This window comes from Sus scrofa, chromosome 9, assembly GCF_000003025.6.
Source record: "Sus scrofa isolate TJ Tabasco breed Duroc chromosome 9, Sscrofa11.1, whole genome shotgun sequence".
In the NCBI taxonomy this organism is placed as follows: Eukaryota; Metazoa; Chordata; class Mammalia; order Artiodactyla; family Suidae; genus Sus; species Sus scrofa.
This window is the reverse complement of record NC_010451.4, coordinates 11,327,998-11,345,996: the sequence shown is the minus strand read 5'-3', so window position 1 is coordinate 11,345,996 and position 17,999 is coordinate 11,327,998. Positions and strand designations below refer to the sequence as shown.

At 50.2% G+C, this 17,999-nt stretch overlaps 1 protein-coding gene and 1 pseudogene across 1 annotated transcript in view; one reads left to right on the top strand and one right to left on the bottom strand.

Annotated features, from left to right (window-relative positions):
• LOC100524885 overlaps positions 1 to 6,463 on the top strand; it is a 106,591-nt pseudogene extending 100,128 nt beyond the window's left edge.
• Positions 8,379 to 17,999, bottom strand: part of MYO7A (myosin VIIA) — an 86,432-nt gene continuing 76,811 nt past the window's right edge. Inside the window, 10 exon segments of the mRNA NM_001099928.1 lie at positions 8,379 to 8,491; positions 8,968 to 9,087; positions 9,999 to 10,082; positions 11,118 to 11,234; positions 11,694 to 11,879; positions 14,037 to 14,143; positions 14,305 to 14,392; positions 15,364 to 15,477; positions 16,632 to 16,737; positions 17,254 to 17,409. Coding sequence (NP_001093398.1) covers positions 8,402 to 8,491; positions 8,968 to 9,087; positions 9,999 to 10,082; positions 11,118 to 11,234; positions 11,694 to 11,879; positions 14,037 to 14,143; positions 14,305 to 14,392; positions 15,364 to 15,477; positions 16,632 to 16,737; positions 17,254 to 17,409 — 1,168 coding nt within the window. The 3' untranslated portion in view covers positions 8,379 to 8,401.

The following is a 17,999-nucleotide window of genomic DNA, read 5'->3' as shown; positions in this document are numbered from 1 at the left end:
TTTCTTATGGCTATGTAATATTTCATTGTATATATATATCACATCTTCTTTATCTATTTCTCTGTCGATGGACATTTAGGTTGCTTCCAGGTCTTGGCTATTTTAAATAAAGCTGCAGTGATCATTGGGGTTCATGTGTGTTTTCAACTTATGGTTTTCTCTGGATAGATGCCCAGGGGTGGGATTGCTGGATCATATGGTAATTTTATTTTTTTATTTGTTTTTCATAGTGGTTGTACCAATTTACATTCCCACCAGCCTTTATTTTTGGTAGACTTTCTGAGGATGGCCATTCTGATTGCTATAAGGTGACACCTCATCACAGTTTTGATTTGAATTTCTCTAATAATTAGTAGTGTTGAACATCTTTTCATATGTTTTGACCATCTGAATGTCTTTGGAAAAATGTCTGTTTGGATCTCTTGACATTTTCTGATTGGGTTGTTTGGTTTTTCTGATATTGAGCTGCATGAGGAGTTTATATATTTTGGAGATTAATCCCTTGTTGGTTGCTTCATTTTGCAGGTATTTTTCACCATTCTGTGGGTGGCCTTTTCGTTTTGTTAATGGTTACCTTTACTATGCAAAAGTTTTTATAAGTTCCATTTATTTATTTTTGTATTCATTTCATTAGGAGAGAGATATGAAAATATATTGATGCAGTTTATGTCAGAGATGTTCTGCCTGTTTTCCTCTAAGAGTTTTATATTAGCTTGTCTTATATTTAGGTCTTTAATATGTTTTTAGTTTAGTTTTGTGTATAGTGTTAGAAAATGTTCTAATTTCATTCTTTTACATGTAGCTGTCCAGTTTTCCCGGCACCGCTAATTGAAGAGACGGTCTTTCTTCCACTTGAGGTTCTTGCCTCCTTTGTTGTAGATTAGTTGACCATAGGCTCATGGAGTTTTTTCCTGGACTTTCTATCATGTTCCATTTGATCTGTACTTCTGTTTTTGTGCCAGTACCATATTATTTTGATAATTATAGCTTTGTAGTATATTCTGAAGTCAGGGGACCTGATTCCATCAGCTCCATTTTTCTTTCTCATGATTGCTTTGTCTTTTAAGGGTCTTTTGTGTTGGCATACAAATGTAAAAACTTTTTGTTCCAGTTCTGTGAAAAATGCCATTGGTAATTGGGTAGGGACGGCACTGAGTCTGTGGATTGCCTTGGGTAATATACTCTTTTTGACAATATTGATTCTTCTAGTCCAAGAATGTGGTATATATCTTTTCATCTGTTTGTGTCATCTTTGATTTCTTTCAACAGTGTTTTATAATTTTCATAGACAGAGTGCTTTTCAGAGTACTTTTGCCTCCTTAAGTAAGTTTATTCTTATTGTTGTGACAGTAAGTGGGATTATTTCCTTAATTTCATCATTAGTGTAAAGAAATGCAAGATATTTCTGTTTATTAATTTTGTATTCTGCAAATTTACTGAATTTTTCTTCTCTTATTGCCATGGCTAGGACTTCCAAAACTATGTTGAATAAAGGTAGATGGAGTGGATATCCTTGTCTTGTTCCTGATGTTAGTAGAAATGCTTTCAGCTTTTCACCATTGAGAATGATGTTAGCTGTGGGTTTGTCATACATGGACTTTATTATGTTGAGGTTAGTTAGGTTCTCTCTGTGCCCACTCTCTGGAGGGTTTTTATCATAAATAGGTGTTGGATTTTGCCAAAAGCTTTTTCTCCATCTATTGAGATGATCATATGGGTTTCATTTTCAATTTGTTAATGTGTGTATCACACTGACTGATTTGCAAATATTGAAAAATCCTTGTATCCCTGGATACAAGGGATAAATCCCACTTAATCATGCTATAAGATCCATTTAATGTATTGTTGCATTCAGTTTGCTAGTGTTTTGTTGAGGGTTTTTGCATCTATGTTCATCAGTGATATTGGCCTATAATTTCCTTTTTTGTGGCATCTTTGTCTAATTTTTGTACCAGAATGATGATGGCCTCACAGAATGGGTTTAGAGTGTTCCTTCCTCTGAAATTTTTTGGAAGAGTTTCAGAAGGATAGGTATTAACTCTTCTTGAAATTTTTGATAGAATTTGCATATTAAAACATCCAGTCCAGGACTTTTGTTTGTTGGAAAATTTTTCATCACAGTGTCAATTTCAGTATTTATCTGATCATTCTGCTCATATTTTCTATTTTTTCCTGGTTCAGTCTTGGAAGATTATACTTTTCTAAGAATTTATTCATTTCTTCTAGGTTGTCCATTTTTATTAGCATATAGTTGCTTGTAGTAGTCTCTCATGATCCTTTGTATTTCTGTGATGTCCACTGTAACTTCTTTTTCACTTGCAATTTTATTGATTTGAGCCCTTTCCCTTTTTTACTTGATCAGTCTGGCTAAGATTTTATCAATTTTGTTGATCATTTCAAAGAACAAGCTTTTAGTTTCACTGATCTTTTCTACTATTTATTTCTGCTCTGATCTTTATGATTTCTTTCCTTCTACTCACTATAGGTTTTTTGGTTCTTCTTTCTCTAGTTGCTTTAAGTGTAAGGTTAGGTTGTTTGAGATGTTTCATGTTTCATGAGGAAGGCCTGTATTGCTATAAAAGTCCTCTTAGAACTGCTTTTGCTGCATCCCATAGGTTTAGGGTCATTGTGTCTTTATTGTTATTTGTCTCCAGGTATTTTTTTTTTTTGTCTTTTTTTGCTATTTCTTGGGCCCTCCCGTGGCATATGGAGGTTCCCAGGCTAGGGGTCGAATCGGAGCCGTAGCCACCAGCCTACACCACAGCCACAGCAATGCAGGATCTGAGCCGCGTCTGCAACCTACACCACAGCTCACGGCAATGCCAGATCGTTAACCCACTGAGCAAGGGCAGGGATCGAACCTGCAACCTCATTGTTCCTAGTCAGATTCGTTAACCACTGAGCCACAACGGGAACTCCTGTCTCCAGGTATTTTTTAATTTCCTCTTTGATTTCTTCAGTGAAGCATTGGTTTTTAGTAGCATCGTTGTTGAATCTCCATGTGTTTGTGGTTTTTGCAGGGGGGTTTTCCTTATAGTTGATTTCTAGTCTTATAGTATTGTGTCAGAAAAGATGCTAAATGTGATTTCAATTTTCTTAAGTTTACCAAGGCTTGATTTGTGGCCCAGAATATGCTCTATCCTAGAGAATGTTCCATGTGCGCTTGAAAAGAATATGTATTCTCCTGGTTTCAGATGAAATGTTCTATAAATATCTGTTAAATCCACACAATCTAATGCATCATTTAACACCTGTGTTTCCTTATTTTCTTTTCTTTTTTAAATTTTTTTTTTAGGGCCACACCTGTGGCATGTGGAAGTTCTCAGGCCAGGGGTCGAATCAGAGCCGCAGCTACTGGCCTATGCCACAGTCACAGCAACTCCAGATTCAAGCTGCATCTGTGACCTACACCACAGCTTGCAGCAATGCTGGATTCTTAACCTACTCAGGCCAAGGATCAAATGCGCACCCTCATGGATACTAGTCAGGTTAGTCAGATTCTTAACCCCCAAGCCACAACAGGAACTCCCCCTTATTGAGTTCTCTCTGGATGATTTGTCCACTGCTGTAAGTGGTGTTAAATTCCCCCACTTTTATTGGGTAATTGCGGATTTCTCCTTTTATAATGAGGTGCTCCTATGTTGGATGCATGTACATCTCCAGTTGTTATATCTTCTTCTTGGATTTATTCTTTGGTCATTATGTAATGTTCTTTCCAATGTCTCTTATAACCATCTTTAAAGTCTATTTTGTCTGGTATGAGTTTTGCTACTCCAGGTTTCTTCTGATTTCCATTTGCCTGGAATGTGTTTTCCATCCTCTCATTTTGTCTGTATGTGTCCCTAGAACACATTTCTTATATTTTTTGTGGACAGCATATATATTAGTCTTACTTTTGTATCCATTCAACCAGTCTATGTCTTCTGGTCAGAGCATTTAATCCATTTACATTTAAGGCAATAATTGATACGTGTGTTATTAATGCCATTCTGTTCATTATTTTGGATTTGTTTTTGTTGGTCTTTTTTCTTCCCTTCCTCTTTTGTTCTCTTGTGGTTTGAGGACTATCTTTAGTGTTGTGTTTGATGCTTTTTATTTGTGTATGCATCTGTTTTAGATTTTTGGTTTTCAGTTCTCATGAGGTTTTGGTATTAGAGTGTGTGTACATGTATGTGTGTGTGTGTGTGTGTGTGTGTGTGTATTCGCACACAAGATCATTTTAAGTTGCAGGTCTCTTAATTACAAATGCATCTCCAGTAGTCTGTGTTTAAAACCCCTCATTTCATGATTGCTTGGTTTGATATCATATTTGGGTGCAGATATTTTCCTATCTTTATATTTCCCTTTATTGGTCAGCCTTCTCATTTGTGATTTTCTTGTTTCTAGTGGTGGCCTTTTCTTTTTCACCTAGAGAGTTCCTCTAGCATTTGTTGTAAAGCTGGTTTGATGGTGCTGAATTCTCTTAGCTTTTGCATGTCTATAGAGATTTTGATTTCTTGGTCAAATCTAAATGAGAGCTTTGCTGGGTGGAGTATTCTTGGCAGTAGGGTTTTTTCCCCTTTCATCACTTTTAAGTATATCATGCCACTCCTTCTGGTCTATAGAATTTCTGCTGAAAAATCATCTAATAACCTTTTTGGCATTCTCTTTTAGGTTATATGTTGCTTTTCCCTAGCCGATTTCATTATTTTCTCCTTGTCTTTAATTTTAGTCAGTTTAATTGTGTCTGGAGATGTTCCTCCTGGAGTTTATTCTATATAGAACTCATTGTGCTTCTTGGATCTGAGTGATTCTTTTCCTGTTTTCAGGAAGTTTTTGGCTTTGATCTCTTCAAATATTTTCTCCAGTCCTCTCTTTTCTCCTTGTCGCTTTTATAATGCAAATATTGTTGTGTTTAAAGTTGTCCCAGAGTTCTTTTAGACTGTTCTCATTTCATTCTTTTTTTTCTTTATTCTATTCCACACCAGTAATTTCCACCAGTCTGTCTTCCACTTTGCTTATTTGTTCTTCTGCCTAATGGATTCTGCTCTTGATTTCTTCTAGTGTATTTTCCATTTCAGTTATTCTGTTTTTCATCGCTTTTGTTCTGTTGTTCATCTCTGTTCTTTAAATCTTTGTTGTTGTTGTTGTTGTTAAATGTTTCTTATCATTTCTCGATTTTTGCCTCTGGATTTTTTTCGAAGGTCTTGGATCATCCTTACTATCATAATTCTAAAGTCTTTTTCATGTAGGTTGCCTATCTCCACTTAGTTGTTCTTCTGGGGTTTTGCTTGTTTCTTCATCTGGAGCATATTTGCCATTTTATGTTGTCTAGCTATCTGTGTGTGTTTTCTCTTTCTGCAGGCTGCAGGGTTGTAGCCTCTTTTGTTTCTGGTGTATGCCCCCCAGTGAGTGAAGCTGATACAGGGACTTGTAGCAAGCTTCCTGATGGGAGGGACTAGTTAGTGCCTGCCCACTGGTTGGTGGGACTGAGTCTTGTCCCTCTGGTAGGCAGGGCCATGTCATTAGGTGGATGTGTCCCCAGAAGGACTTTAGCAGCCCGTCTGCTGATGGGTGGGGCTGTGTTCCCACCATTTGTTGTTTGGCCTGGGGCTTATCAGCACTGGTGCTGACATGCTGTTGGGTGGGGCCAGGTTTTTCCAAAATGGCAGCCTCCAGGAGAATGCATGCCTATAAATATTCCCTGAGACCTCTGCCTACAGTGTCCTGCCCCCACAATGAGACATAGCTGACTCCTGCCTCCCTAGCAGACCCTCCAAGACCCATAGGTAGCTCTGTCCCTGACTCTTAAGGAGTTTCTTCTTTGCCCTGGGACCTAGTGTGCATGAAACCTTGTGTGTGCACTCCAAGAGTAGAGTCTCTGTTTCCCCCAGTCCTGTGGAGCTCCTTTGCTGCCCTTCAATGCCAAATGCTATGGAGGCTCCTCTTAGCAGTGTCAGACCCCCAGGTTGGGGAACCTGACCATGGGGTTCAGAACTCTCACACCTGTAGGAGAACCTCTGCAATATAGTTATTTTCTGGTTTGTCAATTGCTCATCTGGCAGGTGTAGAATTGCTCTTATCATGAACGAGCCCCTCCTTCCATCTCATTGGGGCTTCCTCTTTATCTTTGGGTGTAGGATATCTTTTTTGGTAACTTCTGTTTTGTCAGTGGTCGTTCAGCAGCTAATTGTGATTTTTGGTGATTTGTGAAAAGTGAGCTTGAGTCCTTCTGCTCCACCATTTTGTCTGATCCAAGTACAGGGGCTGACATTTTTTAAATGAGAGTTTTACCACATGAAAGCAAAGATTAGAGAAGCGACTTTGGAGGAATCTATGTTTCTGTCTTTTCTGTCCCACAGAGACTCCGAGTATAAGCCTCCAAAAGGAAGAACCTTTGGAAGTTATGGAAAGCCCTGAGCCTTTAACCAAGAGTGTAGGGGAGCTCCCAGAATCTACAGCTGTCATACAAGAGCCTGCCTAGAAAAGCATCAAAATGCTTCCCACAGATGATGGTAGACAACCAACTGGTGTCCACTGAGCCAGCCTTTGAATGCACCCAAACACCCACCATGGCACCAACAGTGAGGCCACCCTCCAAACTATACTGCCTACCATGGAGGCCCCTCCTCCTGAAATATAACCCCAAAGCCCCCCACTAGCGAATCCTCCTAATAATCCTCTTTCATGTTGTTTTCCACCACATCCAGCATGTCCTTCTCCTCCTTGGGCTGTCTTCAAAGAAGAATTAACCACAAACTTGCCCACTTCTTACCCTTCCTCTCTGTGCCTGGGGTGACCCGATGGTGGAATGGTCAAGAAAGGCATTCAGCAGAGCCAGGGAGGCTCTCAGGAAAACCATTCTGGTCTTCCTTTCATCTCAAGGGGATGAACAAAGGGAAAAGAGTCATGGTTTTGGAGCTGGAGTCAGTTGTCCTCCAGGTATCACAGGACTTTTCTCACCCGAACTCTTCACAATATTCCCCACTAAAGCAGTGACTGCGGTGAACATCAGCATGTAAATAAAGGCAACCTCTAAGGAACCCACAAGGTAAATGATACAATCTTTGGACCCTTCTGTGGTCACTCTGACAGCGTCTAGGGGATGAGTGCCAAAGTGAAGCCATCCTGAGTCAGAGAATGAGAGGTTGCTTCAGACAGCAACATCATCTTCCCAGAAAGCAGGCCTGTCTGGTTTGGGACCTCTGTTTCAACACCTAGCCCCTCTGCCTCCCACATAGGCTTCTGGAAAGAGGAACGGCACTCCCTGTGGAATGACTCAGCATCTAGATGCAGGTGACCCCAGACACCTGGGTGTGTGAGGGTAAGTGGAACTGGGCTGGCTCTGCTCAAGTATCAGGGGGACCTTGAGAGCAGATCAAATATGCCTGTGTCTAGGAGCTTCTCTCCTGTAACTTCTCTAGGCACTCATCCCAGCCACAGTCCAGAAGGATGTCTTACTACCACTTTCCTGTCTGAAACCCCACCTCAGACCTGCCTGGGTCATGTCCAGACTTGTTTGTTCCATCCTGGTCACAAAGTAATATTTTACAGGCACCCACTGGATGTAAGGATTTAACCCAAGGCAGCATTATTCCTGAGGTTCTTGGAGATGATTCTGGCAGGACACAAGGGCAACTCTGGATCTACTATCCCTAGGTAAGGCCCAGAAGCCGGTTCCCTCTATAGATCTCCAGCCCAGCCACGCTTAGGCTTCCACTTCCCAGGCTGATCTCTAGCATTTTCCTCTAAGCCCCTTTCAAGCACACTGGGCTCAGGCACCCCAACCTCCAACAGTTTGCCCCTGCACACACACACAAAGGAGACAGTTCTTCAGGCCACAAGCTCTGTCCTGACCCCACACACTGCCCCTCCCCTCTCTCAGCAAAGATACTACAGGGCCAGAAGATGAACCACATGCTTTATGCCCTGAGATGATCAGGGGAGACTTGAACAGGGGCTCAGCACTCACACTGTAGTATGTAAAAGTGACCTGTCTCCCTTACCCCAGCTGAGGCTCCTGGACTTAGGGGACTTGAGCCAGTCCCTTAGGTTTCAGAATAGTCTTGGTTTGGTTGTTCCCAGCAAGGAAAATTACATTGTCCTTTTGATTCCCTTTCCTGGTGGTGCACAGAAAGCCAAAGAGGTTGCGTGATAGAGCTGGTCTAAGAATGGCATCCAAGGAGCACGGGCTCTTACCACTGGGAAGGCCACAGCAATCCAGGACTAGAACCAACCAGGTGCTTGGGGTGGGTGGAGGGGAGTTCTGCATCCTGGCAAGGCCACCTCATTGGAAGAAGGGTTAGAGGCCACATTGGTGTGGTCAGTGGTGGCCAACCGGGCTTGCCTCCCTGCTGCATGGCAAAGGGTGTTCCGTGGCTAACAAACTGATGGTCCTGAGCCAGTGCCACCTTCCCACTGTTCACTTGCCACTCCTGGAGCCCCGCTGTTTGCTCATGGCCGTGAGCATCTGGCTAATATAGGAAGTCAGGAGGTCATCCATCTTGTAGCCCTGGAAACAGCATCAAGAAGATAAACAGAGCACAGAGTGGGACAGGGCTGCCCACTCAGACCCAGAACACAGCTCCCAGGAAACTGTAATGGAAACGCCTGGACAAAGGCAAATCCTGTCCCGCTCTGAGGGTCTCCCTAGCCACAAAGTTGAAGGGTTAGATTCATCCAGCCTGACACCTAGGGTTCTAAGCTGTTGTGACCCTACATAATCCTGGATGTCTACCTCCAGGAGGGACTGTAAGGGCTCTACTGGTGAACTTAGGGGCAAAAGCTCAATCCCCAGCTAATGAAGGCACTGGGACAATAGCTTCTGAATGAGGACTCTGTTTCTCAGCCCTAGAAGAAGCCCCTTCCCCAGACCTAAGCTGAGCCCCCACCTGACCCTTGATCCCAACCACATCTGGGAGCTAGGGGATGGCTAAAGCTGTAGGCAAAGTGGGGGAATATGCCAGGCCGAGGAGGAAGAGCTCTTACCAGTGACGTCTCACAGAGAAGTTTGCTCCCACGCACCAGGTTCCCAATGGTGATGTGGAAGTAGGTGTTGCCACTGCTCCAGTTGGAGATCTTGGTGAAGGGGTGAGTGGTCAGGATGTCCTGGGGGAGCAGAGAGAGTTGGAAGCTGCACAGCCTGGACCACCTGGCCTCCTTTCTCTCAGCTGTAGCCCACAGACACTACCCCCAGGAAGGACCTCCGGCCTTCAGACTAGAGAAGAAGCAAGAGGGTGGCGTCCAGCTGTGCTGGGGAGCTTCCTCCTCCAGGGGCCACTTGGTGGGACAACCAAGGAAACCTCAGGGGCATTCAGGTGTGTGGGGCCAGAATTGGAATTTTGAGAGCCTGAAGGAGCTCCAGCTGTGGTCCCAGAGGAAATGGTCCAGCAGAGAGGGAGGTGGGAGGGAGACGCGGAGATGACCCGACCTTGGGGAACACAGTATGTGGGTGGCGGGGGCACATGGATGGAGAAGAAGCCCACGAAACTGCCCGAGAGACGGACCAAGGACGACATGAGGAAAAGCAGGAAGGTGGGCACACGGAGCCAAGGGGAAGAGGGTGGTCACTGGCCCCCTGTGCCACAGTCCCAGTTGTACCCTCCTGTGTCAGTGGTAAGACTCTGCCTTCTGGCCCCCTTGGTGGGAGCTGCTCAGGCCCACAATCAGAGCAGAGTTCCCCAGCAGCACAGCCTGCCCCCTACCAGTGGGGCAGAGAGCATTCTAGAAGGAGGGAGTGGTTGGCAGCATCTGATGTTGCTGAAAGGACAAGCCCTAAAAGTTCATTGGATTTAGAATTGAGGACTGTGTTAGCAACTCAGGGAGCCGTCTTCATGGAGCAGATGAGAGGTAAGGAAGTAGACACAGCAAACATGAACAGTTCCTCAAGATGTGTGGCCAGGGGCACGGATGAAGCGAGGATGGTGGTGGCTGGTGGGGATGGGGGTTTGGGCCTGGGGGCCTTTGTTAGAAATGCAGACGGAGAAGCCCGCCCCCCTGCTCTTCCTGTCACTGCTCACCTTGGTTCTGGGATCGATGAGACTGACCCCATACTTGTTGATGGCAATTAAGAGGATCTCGGGGAAGTTTGGCTCCGTAGTTTGCTAGTTAAAAAATAAAGACATTTTAAAAAGCGCCCGAACCATCAGATGGAGAACCCAGAGCAGGAAAAGGTGTGTGATTTGGGGCAGGAAGGAAGCCGCCCCCGACTAAAGTCCCCCCCTGCTGCGGCCGGCTCTGTACCAGAGGCACAGAGGTGCTGGTGGCCTTGCCATGACCTCATGGTGCCACCTCTGCCGGGCCCTCCGTGCTACCCCAGATCCCTTCCCGGGTCCCCAGCAACCCCACCCGCAGTTTCCTACTTCTGTCCTGCTTTAGGAGTCTCTGTGATTGCTCTCTCAGCCTCAAAGACTCATCTTTAAAGAGCCTCCTTGAACCCTACACCTGCCTCCAGCTCCCACCTCACTCTCGCTTCCGCAGCCAGGCTCGTCCAAGGGCCGCCCCCTCCTCTCAGTCCAGACCTCCCCCTCTTGCCAGCCTCCTCCCCATTCTCCCTCAGATCCACCCTATGGTCAGAGTGGGCTTCTGGCCCCGTCATCCCTTCCTAAAACCCTGCAGGGCCTGCCACCGCCGGCAGGAGGAAACCCACCTTCCCTGCCTGCTCACACCCCAGGCCCGTCCACACTCACACACCCGCACTTCCTGCCCAGACCTGAGCTCTCACACCTGATCTCTGCTTGTGTGGGGCCCTCTGCCAGGAACAGCCCCCCGAGGGTCTCCCTGGAAAGCTCAGGTGTTGCCTCTTCCAGGAAGCCCCCTCAGCCGTCACAGTCTGGTTGAGCCTTCCAGGCTCTGCCACCTTGATGAAGGCTCCCCCTGTCCCAGTGCTGAGCATGTTCCATCACTGGGGCCTTTTTCCTATCTGCCCTTCCCCCTGCGCCCCCCTCCCTCACCACCAGGTTGAGGTGTTGGTCCCTCAGTGTCCCAGACTGAGTCCAGGGCTCAGCACCTACCGGGGACAAGGCTGTGGGGGATTCCCTCCTTTCCTGGCCTGGCAGGTGGCAGAGACCACTGCAGTTTCCCAAAGCCACGGGAGGGTCCCTGCCTCTGCTCTGAGAAGCCACCCACATGCAGCATACCTTGACCTCGAAGAAGGCTGAGCCAAAGGTGGGCCACTTGAAGATGAGCTTCAGGAAGGCCAGCTTGGCCTCCTCCTTGGACTTGCCTGCATGCTTGTTGAAATAGGCAACGATGGACTGCAGGGGGAGGGGGGGTCAGGGGCCTCTCCCTGCCACTCCTGTCCCCCCTTCACGGTCAGCAGCTATTGCGGGCCCTGAAGGGCCAGGCATAGGATGGAGGTCCTGGAGGCCAGGAGGGCTCCCCACTTATACCAGTTAATGGACTCTGGACAGCTCTGCCCTCCCCCGAAGCCAGCAGGGCAAACAGTGTCTAGTAAAATCCAGTCACCATGGTAACCAGGACCAGGGCAGATTACAGCCCAGTGGTCAGCTGCATGCTCTGCCTGGAGGACCTACTAGGGAAGTGACGACGAAAGCAGGTTGAGAGCAAGGGGTGTGGGGGGAACCTCAGGACACACACAGGGACCAAAAGAGATACCTCCCTGCGCTGCTGACCCGTACCTGCCCCCTTGACCCCGGGGTGCCCAGAGACCCATGCAGGAGGCCTGAGTACGCCTGCTTCTCCCCCAAGCTCACCCGCTTCCAGTCATCTGGTGAGATCTGCCGGATGAGGTCCTGGGGCACAAGCTCCCGAAGCAGCTTGGGGATACTGGGGAAGTAGGACTTGTCTTCCTCAAACTTGACCCTGTAGATGAGCGCCCCCAGCTGCAGCACCTCCTCCCGGGTGCACTTGTGGTAGCCTCGGAGGTACTTGGGCAGCTCCTGCCAGAGACAGAGCAGGTCACGGGCGCGCGGGCACCTGGAGGAAACGGGCTCCTTCCCTTAGCCGCTCCCCGCCCCACGCAAGGCTGGGGCTCCTGCTTTACCCCACATTGGGGTCCACGTGCGTCCCCAGGCTCAGCTGACACTGCTCGGCAGGGAGGGCAGGCACAGCACGTGCAAACAGTATGAGGCCACCTGAGTTCAGTGCTTCACAGGTTCAAAGCAGAGCCATGCGCCCGTGTCATCCCCTCTCCCCTCGTAGCAGTCAGGTGAGGGGAGCAGCCCCACTTGGGGTATGAAGAAACGCACGGGGACCAGCTGGGGCACCTGAGACTCTTCCATAATCCTACCCCCCCAGGTCTGTCCTTCCCGAAAGAGCCTCTCAGGCTGGCTCCTGTCACTGCGTCTCTTGCACCAGCTGGTTTCTGCGGCAGCACCAGCCCCTTCCCCACCTGCCCTTCCAGACCCAGAAGAACTGAGGAGGAGGAACTGACTGAAAGCAAAGGTGAAGCTTCTAAGGCTTCAGCGCTGCCCACAGGCTCCTGGCGCCTTAGTGCTGTCTTATCCACTATCTGAAGAGCACCCGCTGCAGATCAGAAACCTGAGTCACTCACTCTCCACCTACCTTTCCATCTGCCCCGACGCATTATCTCCCATCCACCCGTCCACCTTCTCATCCGCGGGGGTCTACTTCCCACACCAGTTCCCATTCCTTTCCCCATCTGTCCATCCATCTGCCCACCACTATCCACCCGTACATTCTTGCACCATTCATCCTTCCACCCAACCCCTCACTGAGCCACCAATTCACCTGTGAGCCATCCATCAAGCCAACAAATATTTACTAAGCATCTATTATAGGCCAGGCCTTTAAGCAACAACATATGCCTCCCTACTCCCATGGAACTTGTAGTCAAGACAAGACCAGACATTCATCATCATGCCAAACCCACATATAGTTAGAGCAGTTGAAAGAACTGTTCTCAACCAAGCAAGGTGACCCGATCTAGACTGTGAGCAAGGAAGATGGCCCTTAAGATGATGAATTAACTTCTAAAAGCTCAGTAGCTGAGGGAAAGAACGAGGGAGGGGCAATCCACAAGAGAGACATTACAAGACACACCAGAGAATCTGAGAAGTGGAGCGAGTGACCTGAGCCAACGAGTGCTGGTGCAAGACAAGGCAGCAGGAGTAGGGGTGGCACCCCAAGGGGCGGCCACAGTCAGAAGGTGGGGTCCTACCCCGAGAGAGGTGGGACGTCACTGAGGATGGAAAACACCGTGACCATCCTGGGGAGAGGGGCTGAGGGGTCAAAGCCCGAGGAGGCAGATCAGAGAGAAGGTTACTGGCTGCATCCAGAGGAGAGGAGATGGGGGGCTGCTCTGAGGTGGTAGGTGGTGATGGAGAGACATGGGTGGGTTTTAAAGATAGGCAGGATGTAAAGCCCTCAGCTGAGTGATTTGGGAGATGAGAGAGCAAAGTGTCCACACTGACTTGGTAGTGACAGTGCCCCTTGCTAAATGGGCAACATGGAGCAAAGGAGGGGGGTGGGGAGGGGGAGGTTTGAAGGAGGGCAGCCCTCGGGCTCCCAGGCCAGCCACCTTCCCAGCTCCCGCACCCCGCCCAGCATCCTGGCTGGTCTCCCCCAGACAGGTCAGTGGGCTAGCTTAGACTGGGATGCAGTCACGAAGACCTGGAATCAAACCCCATTCCATCAGCCCTGTGATCCTAATTACATCATCTGATCTCTCTGAGTCTCAGTTTTTCTGGCTGTAAAAGAGGAGAACTTGCCTCCTCCCTGTGAGGACAGCATGAGTGCAGAGTGCCAGACACCTAACAGAGGCTTGACCTGTGAGCCTCCCTCCCGGCTTCCTGCAGGCACACGCCTGTGCTGGAAAACACTTACAGACCCAGGTACGGCAGCAGAAGCGCGAATCCAGAGCCAAGCGAAGGGCCTGAGCACGTGGGAGCTGGGAGCTCAGACAGAGGGCTTGGAGGGCTGGGAAGGAGAAGGCCCTGAGGGTGGACCCCCCCCGGGGGGGCCCCAGGGGGATTTTGCACAGGCCCCTTCTCTGGTCTCTCTGCTCTCACAGTCGGAGTCCAGCGAGGCAGGAGCACCCGGAGGAAACAACAGCCCAGAGGGGCTGGGCCGCGCACCTGGTAATAGTGGAAGATGGAATCGGCCATGGGGTCCTTCCCTGGCACCGTGGAGGTCCACAGCTTCTTCATGAAGAACACTTGGTAGGTGAGCGAGGGCACGATTCCTGCGGCAGAGGGCAGTCAGCCACCGGGGAGATCCCAGCGCAGAAGGGGGTCCAGCCCAGCCCCAGTCCCAGGCCCCGTCCTGTGGGCCTCGGGCCCGGCCCTGACCCAGCCCCTGCCGGCCCCAGAGCTCAGACGATCCCAGGGCCCGGCCTCCCGTTACCATCCTTGACGGGCCGCGCTTTCTTTATCCAGTCCGTCAGGTGGCGGACGAAGTCGAAGAAGAAGTCATTCTCGGGGACGCTGATGACCTAGGGACGGGGACATTCCGGACTGGTTTTCATCTGAGCGATACTGAGTTTCCTGACGTTCCCACCCCAGGCCTCCCCTTCTCCAGCAAGACTCCTGCTCGCAGCCAGAGGGGGCAGCTGTGTATCAGCCCCAGCCTGTCCCCACCCGGCCTGTTGAGTGTCCCTGCGAGGGACAGTGATTCCACTCAGTCACTCAGCAAAGAACCACTAATCACTGCCCTAGACGCCCAGAAAAAGGCTGGGAAGAATGTCCAGTTCTGTGTCCTGCTCCCCGCACAGGCTCTAGGCCTCCCCTGGGTCCAGGACCTCACTGAGGTCACCTCTGGTCCCAGAGTCTGGTACAGGGACCGATGTGAAATGAGACTGGCAAGAGACACGGGACTATGGGTGAGCAGCAGGAGGGGCACCTGTACCTGCCACAGTCGGGGAAGCCCCCCAAGGGAAGGGACTCCCATGGACATGGGGAGGAGGCAGAGGCCTGCACATGGGAGTCAGATCTACCCGGATCTGAGTCCCTGCTGTGTGACCTGGGAGAGTTACTTAACCTTTCTGAGCCCAGGCTGTGATCTATAAGGTGGGCATAAACTTCCCTTCCAGGGCCTTTTCAGAGGCGAATTGGCCTCAGCCGGCCAGTTGAGGAACTAGTCCAATCAAATCTAGAAAATACATGTCTGGGGGCAGAGGGAGGAGCGTGGTGCACCCAGAACCCAGAGAGCCTCGTGGGGAGGCTCCGGGGCAGCCGCTGCACGTAAGGGGCCGTTTCGAGGACGGGAGGAGACAGTCCCTGCAGGACACCTCGTGCAGAAGCGTCTCTCTCCCTCCCCCCTCCCCTCCCCTCCCTCCCTCCTCCCTCTCTCTCTCCCTCCCTCCCTCCTTCTGCGTCTGTTCCACCCCGCAGCCGCTCGAGCTCCCAGGGCCCCCGCACGTTTCCCCACAGACAGACCAACAGCAGCCCCTGACCCATCACCCACCTTGTCTGCGATTTTGACAAACAGGCTGAATCCGTCCGAGGACTTGAGGAGCAGCCGGGCGGCGATGCTCTGGCAGAAGTCCTTGGCCTTAGTGCTGGACTCCACCTCGAAGGCCTGGGGGGGTGGGGGGTACTTGCTTGGCTCTGGGGGGCCTCTTGTATCCCTATGGCTGTGCCTCTGACGAGACAGGCCCCCTCCCGTCCAAGACACCCTCCTTCTGAGGGGGCCTCCCCAGAGCGGGGCACAGCGCTTAAGGAAAAAGCATACAAACCGCTGGGTCTGAAATAACGAAGCTCCCAGGATATACGAGCAGCACAGGCAAGTCAGCCAATAGCTTATAATCATTATGAACAGAACAGAATCTTTAGACACTGTGAGTCGCCATGTTTTACACCAGAAACAGAGAATACTGTACATTAATATGCTTCAACTTTTTCAATAAGTCAACTTTTCTTAAAGGAGAGGAAAAAGCGGATCATGCCCTTCCCAACCCTCCAGGGTCCAAGGCCCGGCTGCCTGAGCATGAGCGATGACAGAGGCCACGGGAGCGCAGAAGGGCCAGGGTGCCCGGAAAGGGAAAGCGTATTCTAGAATATTCCAGAAAGGGGGAGGCGTCGAGCGAGGGGACACAGCCCAGACGGAGGCGGAGGGGGACAGGAGTTCAGCAAGTTGAAATGCGGGAGAACTGCAATTTGGGGGTGGGGGGGTGCCCCATGAAAAGGACTTTGTGACTTTTTTTGTCCGCAGAACTAGAATCCCATAGTGGTATTTCTGAGTCTCTAGATGAATTTAAAACTGCTTTTCAAACCCCCAGTTTCCATGCTGGTCTTGCTTATCTGAATGGGAGGCTGTGCTGGGATGGGGGGAGGGTAGAGACAGGAGGCAGCCTGACCCAGCGGGCACGACGCGGAGACACATGGGACCTTTGCCCCGGGGACCAGGCGGAGGGGCCCCATGGGTCAGGTGAGGAGGTAGGAAGGGGTCTGCAGGAAAGAGGGCTCAGGGCCACGGGGAGGGTCTGACAGGGTGGGCATCAGGGAGGTGGCATCCACCCAAGCTCAGCTCAGAGGGAGAAAGCAGCTTTGCCCAGAGCGAGGGAAGGAAGGCGGTTGGACCAGGAACCCGAGGGCTCCTGACCCACGGAGGGGTGGGAGGATGGGGGGGCAAAGCTGGGGGTGGCGAGGGAGAAGCATCAGGGCTGCCCTGTGTCCCCAAGGTAGCCTGGCCCTTCAGGAGCACCCACAGACCAAGAAGCCAGAGGCCCTCACCTCGTCAGTATCATCAGGGAAGTAGACCTTGTGGAAAATCTGGGTGGTTTTGTGCTGGATGGCCTCCACCTCCACCAGGTGTGGGGGGTACTTCCGGGACCCATTTCTGAAAACAGGGGAAGGGGCGGGGGCACGTCAGGAGGCAGCAGATTCCTGGGGCCGTAGGGAGCAGAGGGAACTCTGGAAACAGACAGACCCCAGTCCTCATCCCCGTCCGCCACTTCCTACCCGGAGACCGTCACTTAACTCAAGCCTCCAGTTCCTCATCTGTAAAATGGGATGACAATGGTACCCGCCAGGTGGGGCCGTGGAGGGGACCCATGAAGCAAAGGACGCAAGTGGGCTTTGCCAAGTGTGGCCCAGGCGTCTGCTTCCCCCCAGACGTGAAGCTATGAGAAAATACCTTTCTGAGCACCCAGACTCCCAAAACTGCCCAGATGGATTCCAGGCACTGCAACCTTTATCTGGCAGCTGTAGTCCCCCAAAGATGGGCCCCAACTACAGTGTAGTCATGACCTCAGCGTCCCCAAGGGACTCCTCTTACAAGCCCAAGGTGGCTAGAAGCTCATCCCAATGCCTGCCCCCACGTGCGATGCCCGCTGCCCCCTGCAGCCCGCTGTACCTCAGGGCTTTCTGGAGCCGCTGCAGGCAGTCGATGGCAAGTGGGCAGTGCTTGCGGGACTGCAGGAAGCGCTGCACGTGGGGCAGGAGGATGTTGCTGGGCGGGAAGAGCCCCGTGCACAGCCAGAGCAGCTCCCAGCCCCGCTCCTCACTGTACCTGCAGGAAGAGGTGTGGTGTCCAGCAGGGGCCCCGCAGGCCAACACCCCTCAGCTCTTCACCGCGGCAGCACCCCTGTCTGAGGACTAACATGGACCATCATCACCCCCCCCCGCCCCCCGCGAGCTAGAGCCAATTAGTGCTACTCAAAGTGTGGGCAGCCAACCCCTGCCAGGCCACACACTTACCTGTCACATGGAGGTAAGGTACTCGTGCCACAATGACAATCCGCTCTGTCACCAAGCACTCTGTTTGGTTCAGCTAAGTTTTTGTTGCTGTTTTACTTTTTTTTTTTAATTATAGTTGATTTATAATGTTCTGCCAATTTCTACTGTACAGCAAAGTGACCCGTTATACATTGTGTGTATATACACACACATTCTTTTTCTCACATTATCCTCCATCCTGATCCATCACAAGTGATTGGATATAGTTCCCTTTTTTTTTTTTTCTTACTAGGATTTTCCTACGAAGGAAGCAGCGTGTGATTTATATTCTGGCAGAAGCTCTTTAACTCATCTATTATTTGCGTAGCACTGAGTTAGACCAGCCCCAGGGCTCCCTTAGGCACTATTCTGAGCTCCTGGGGT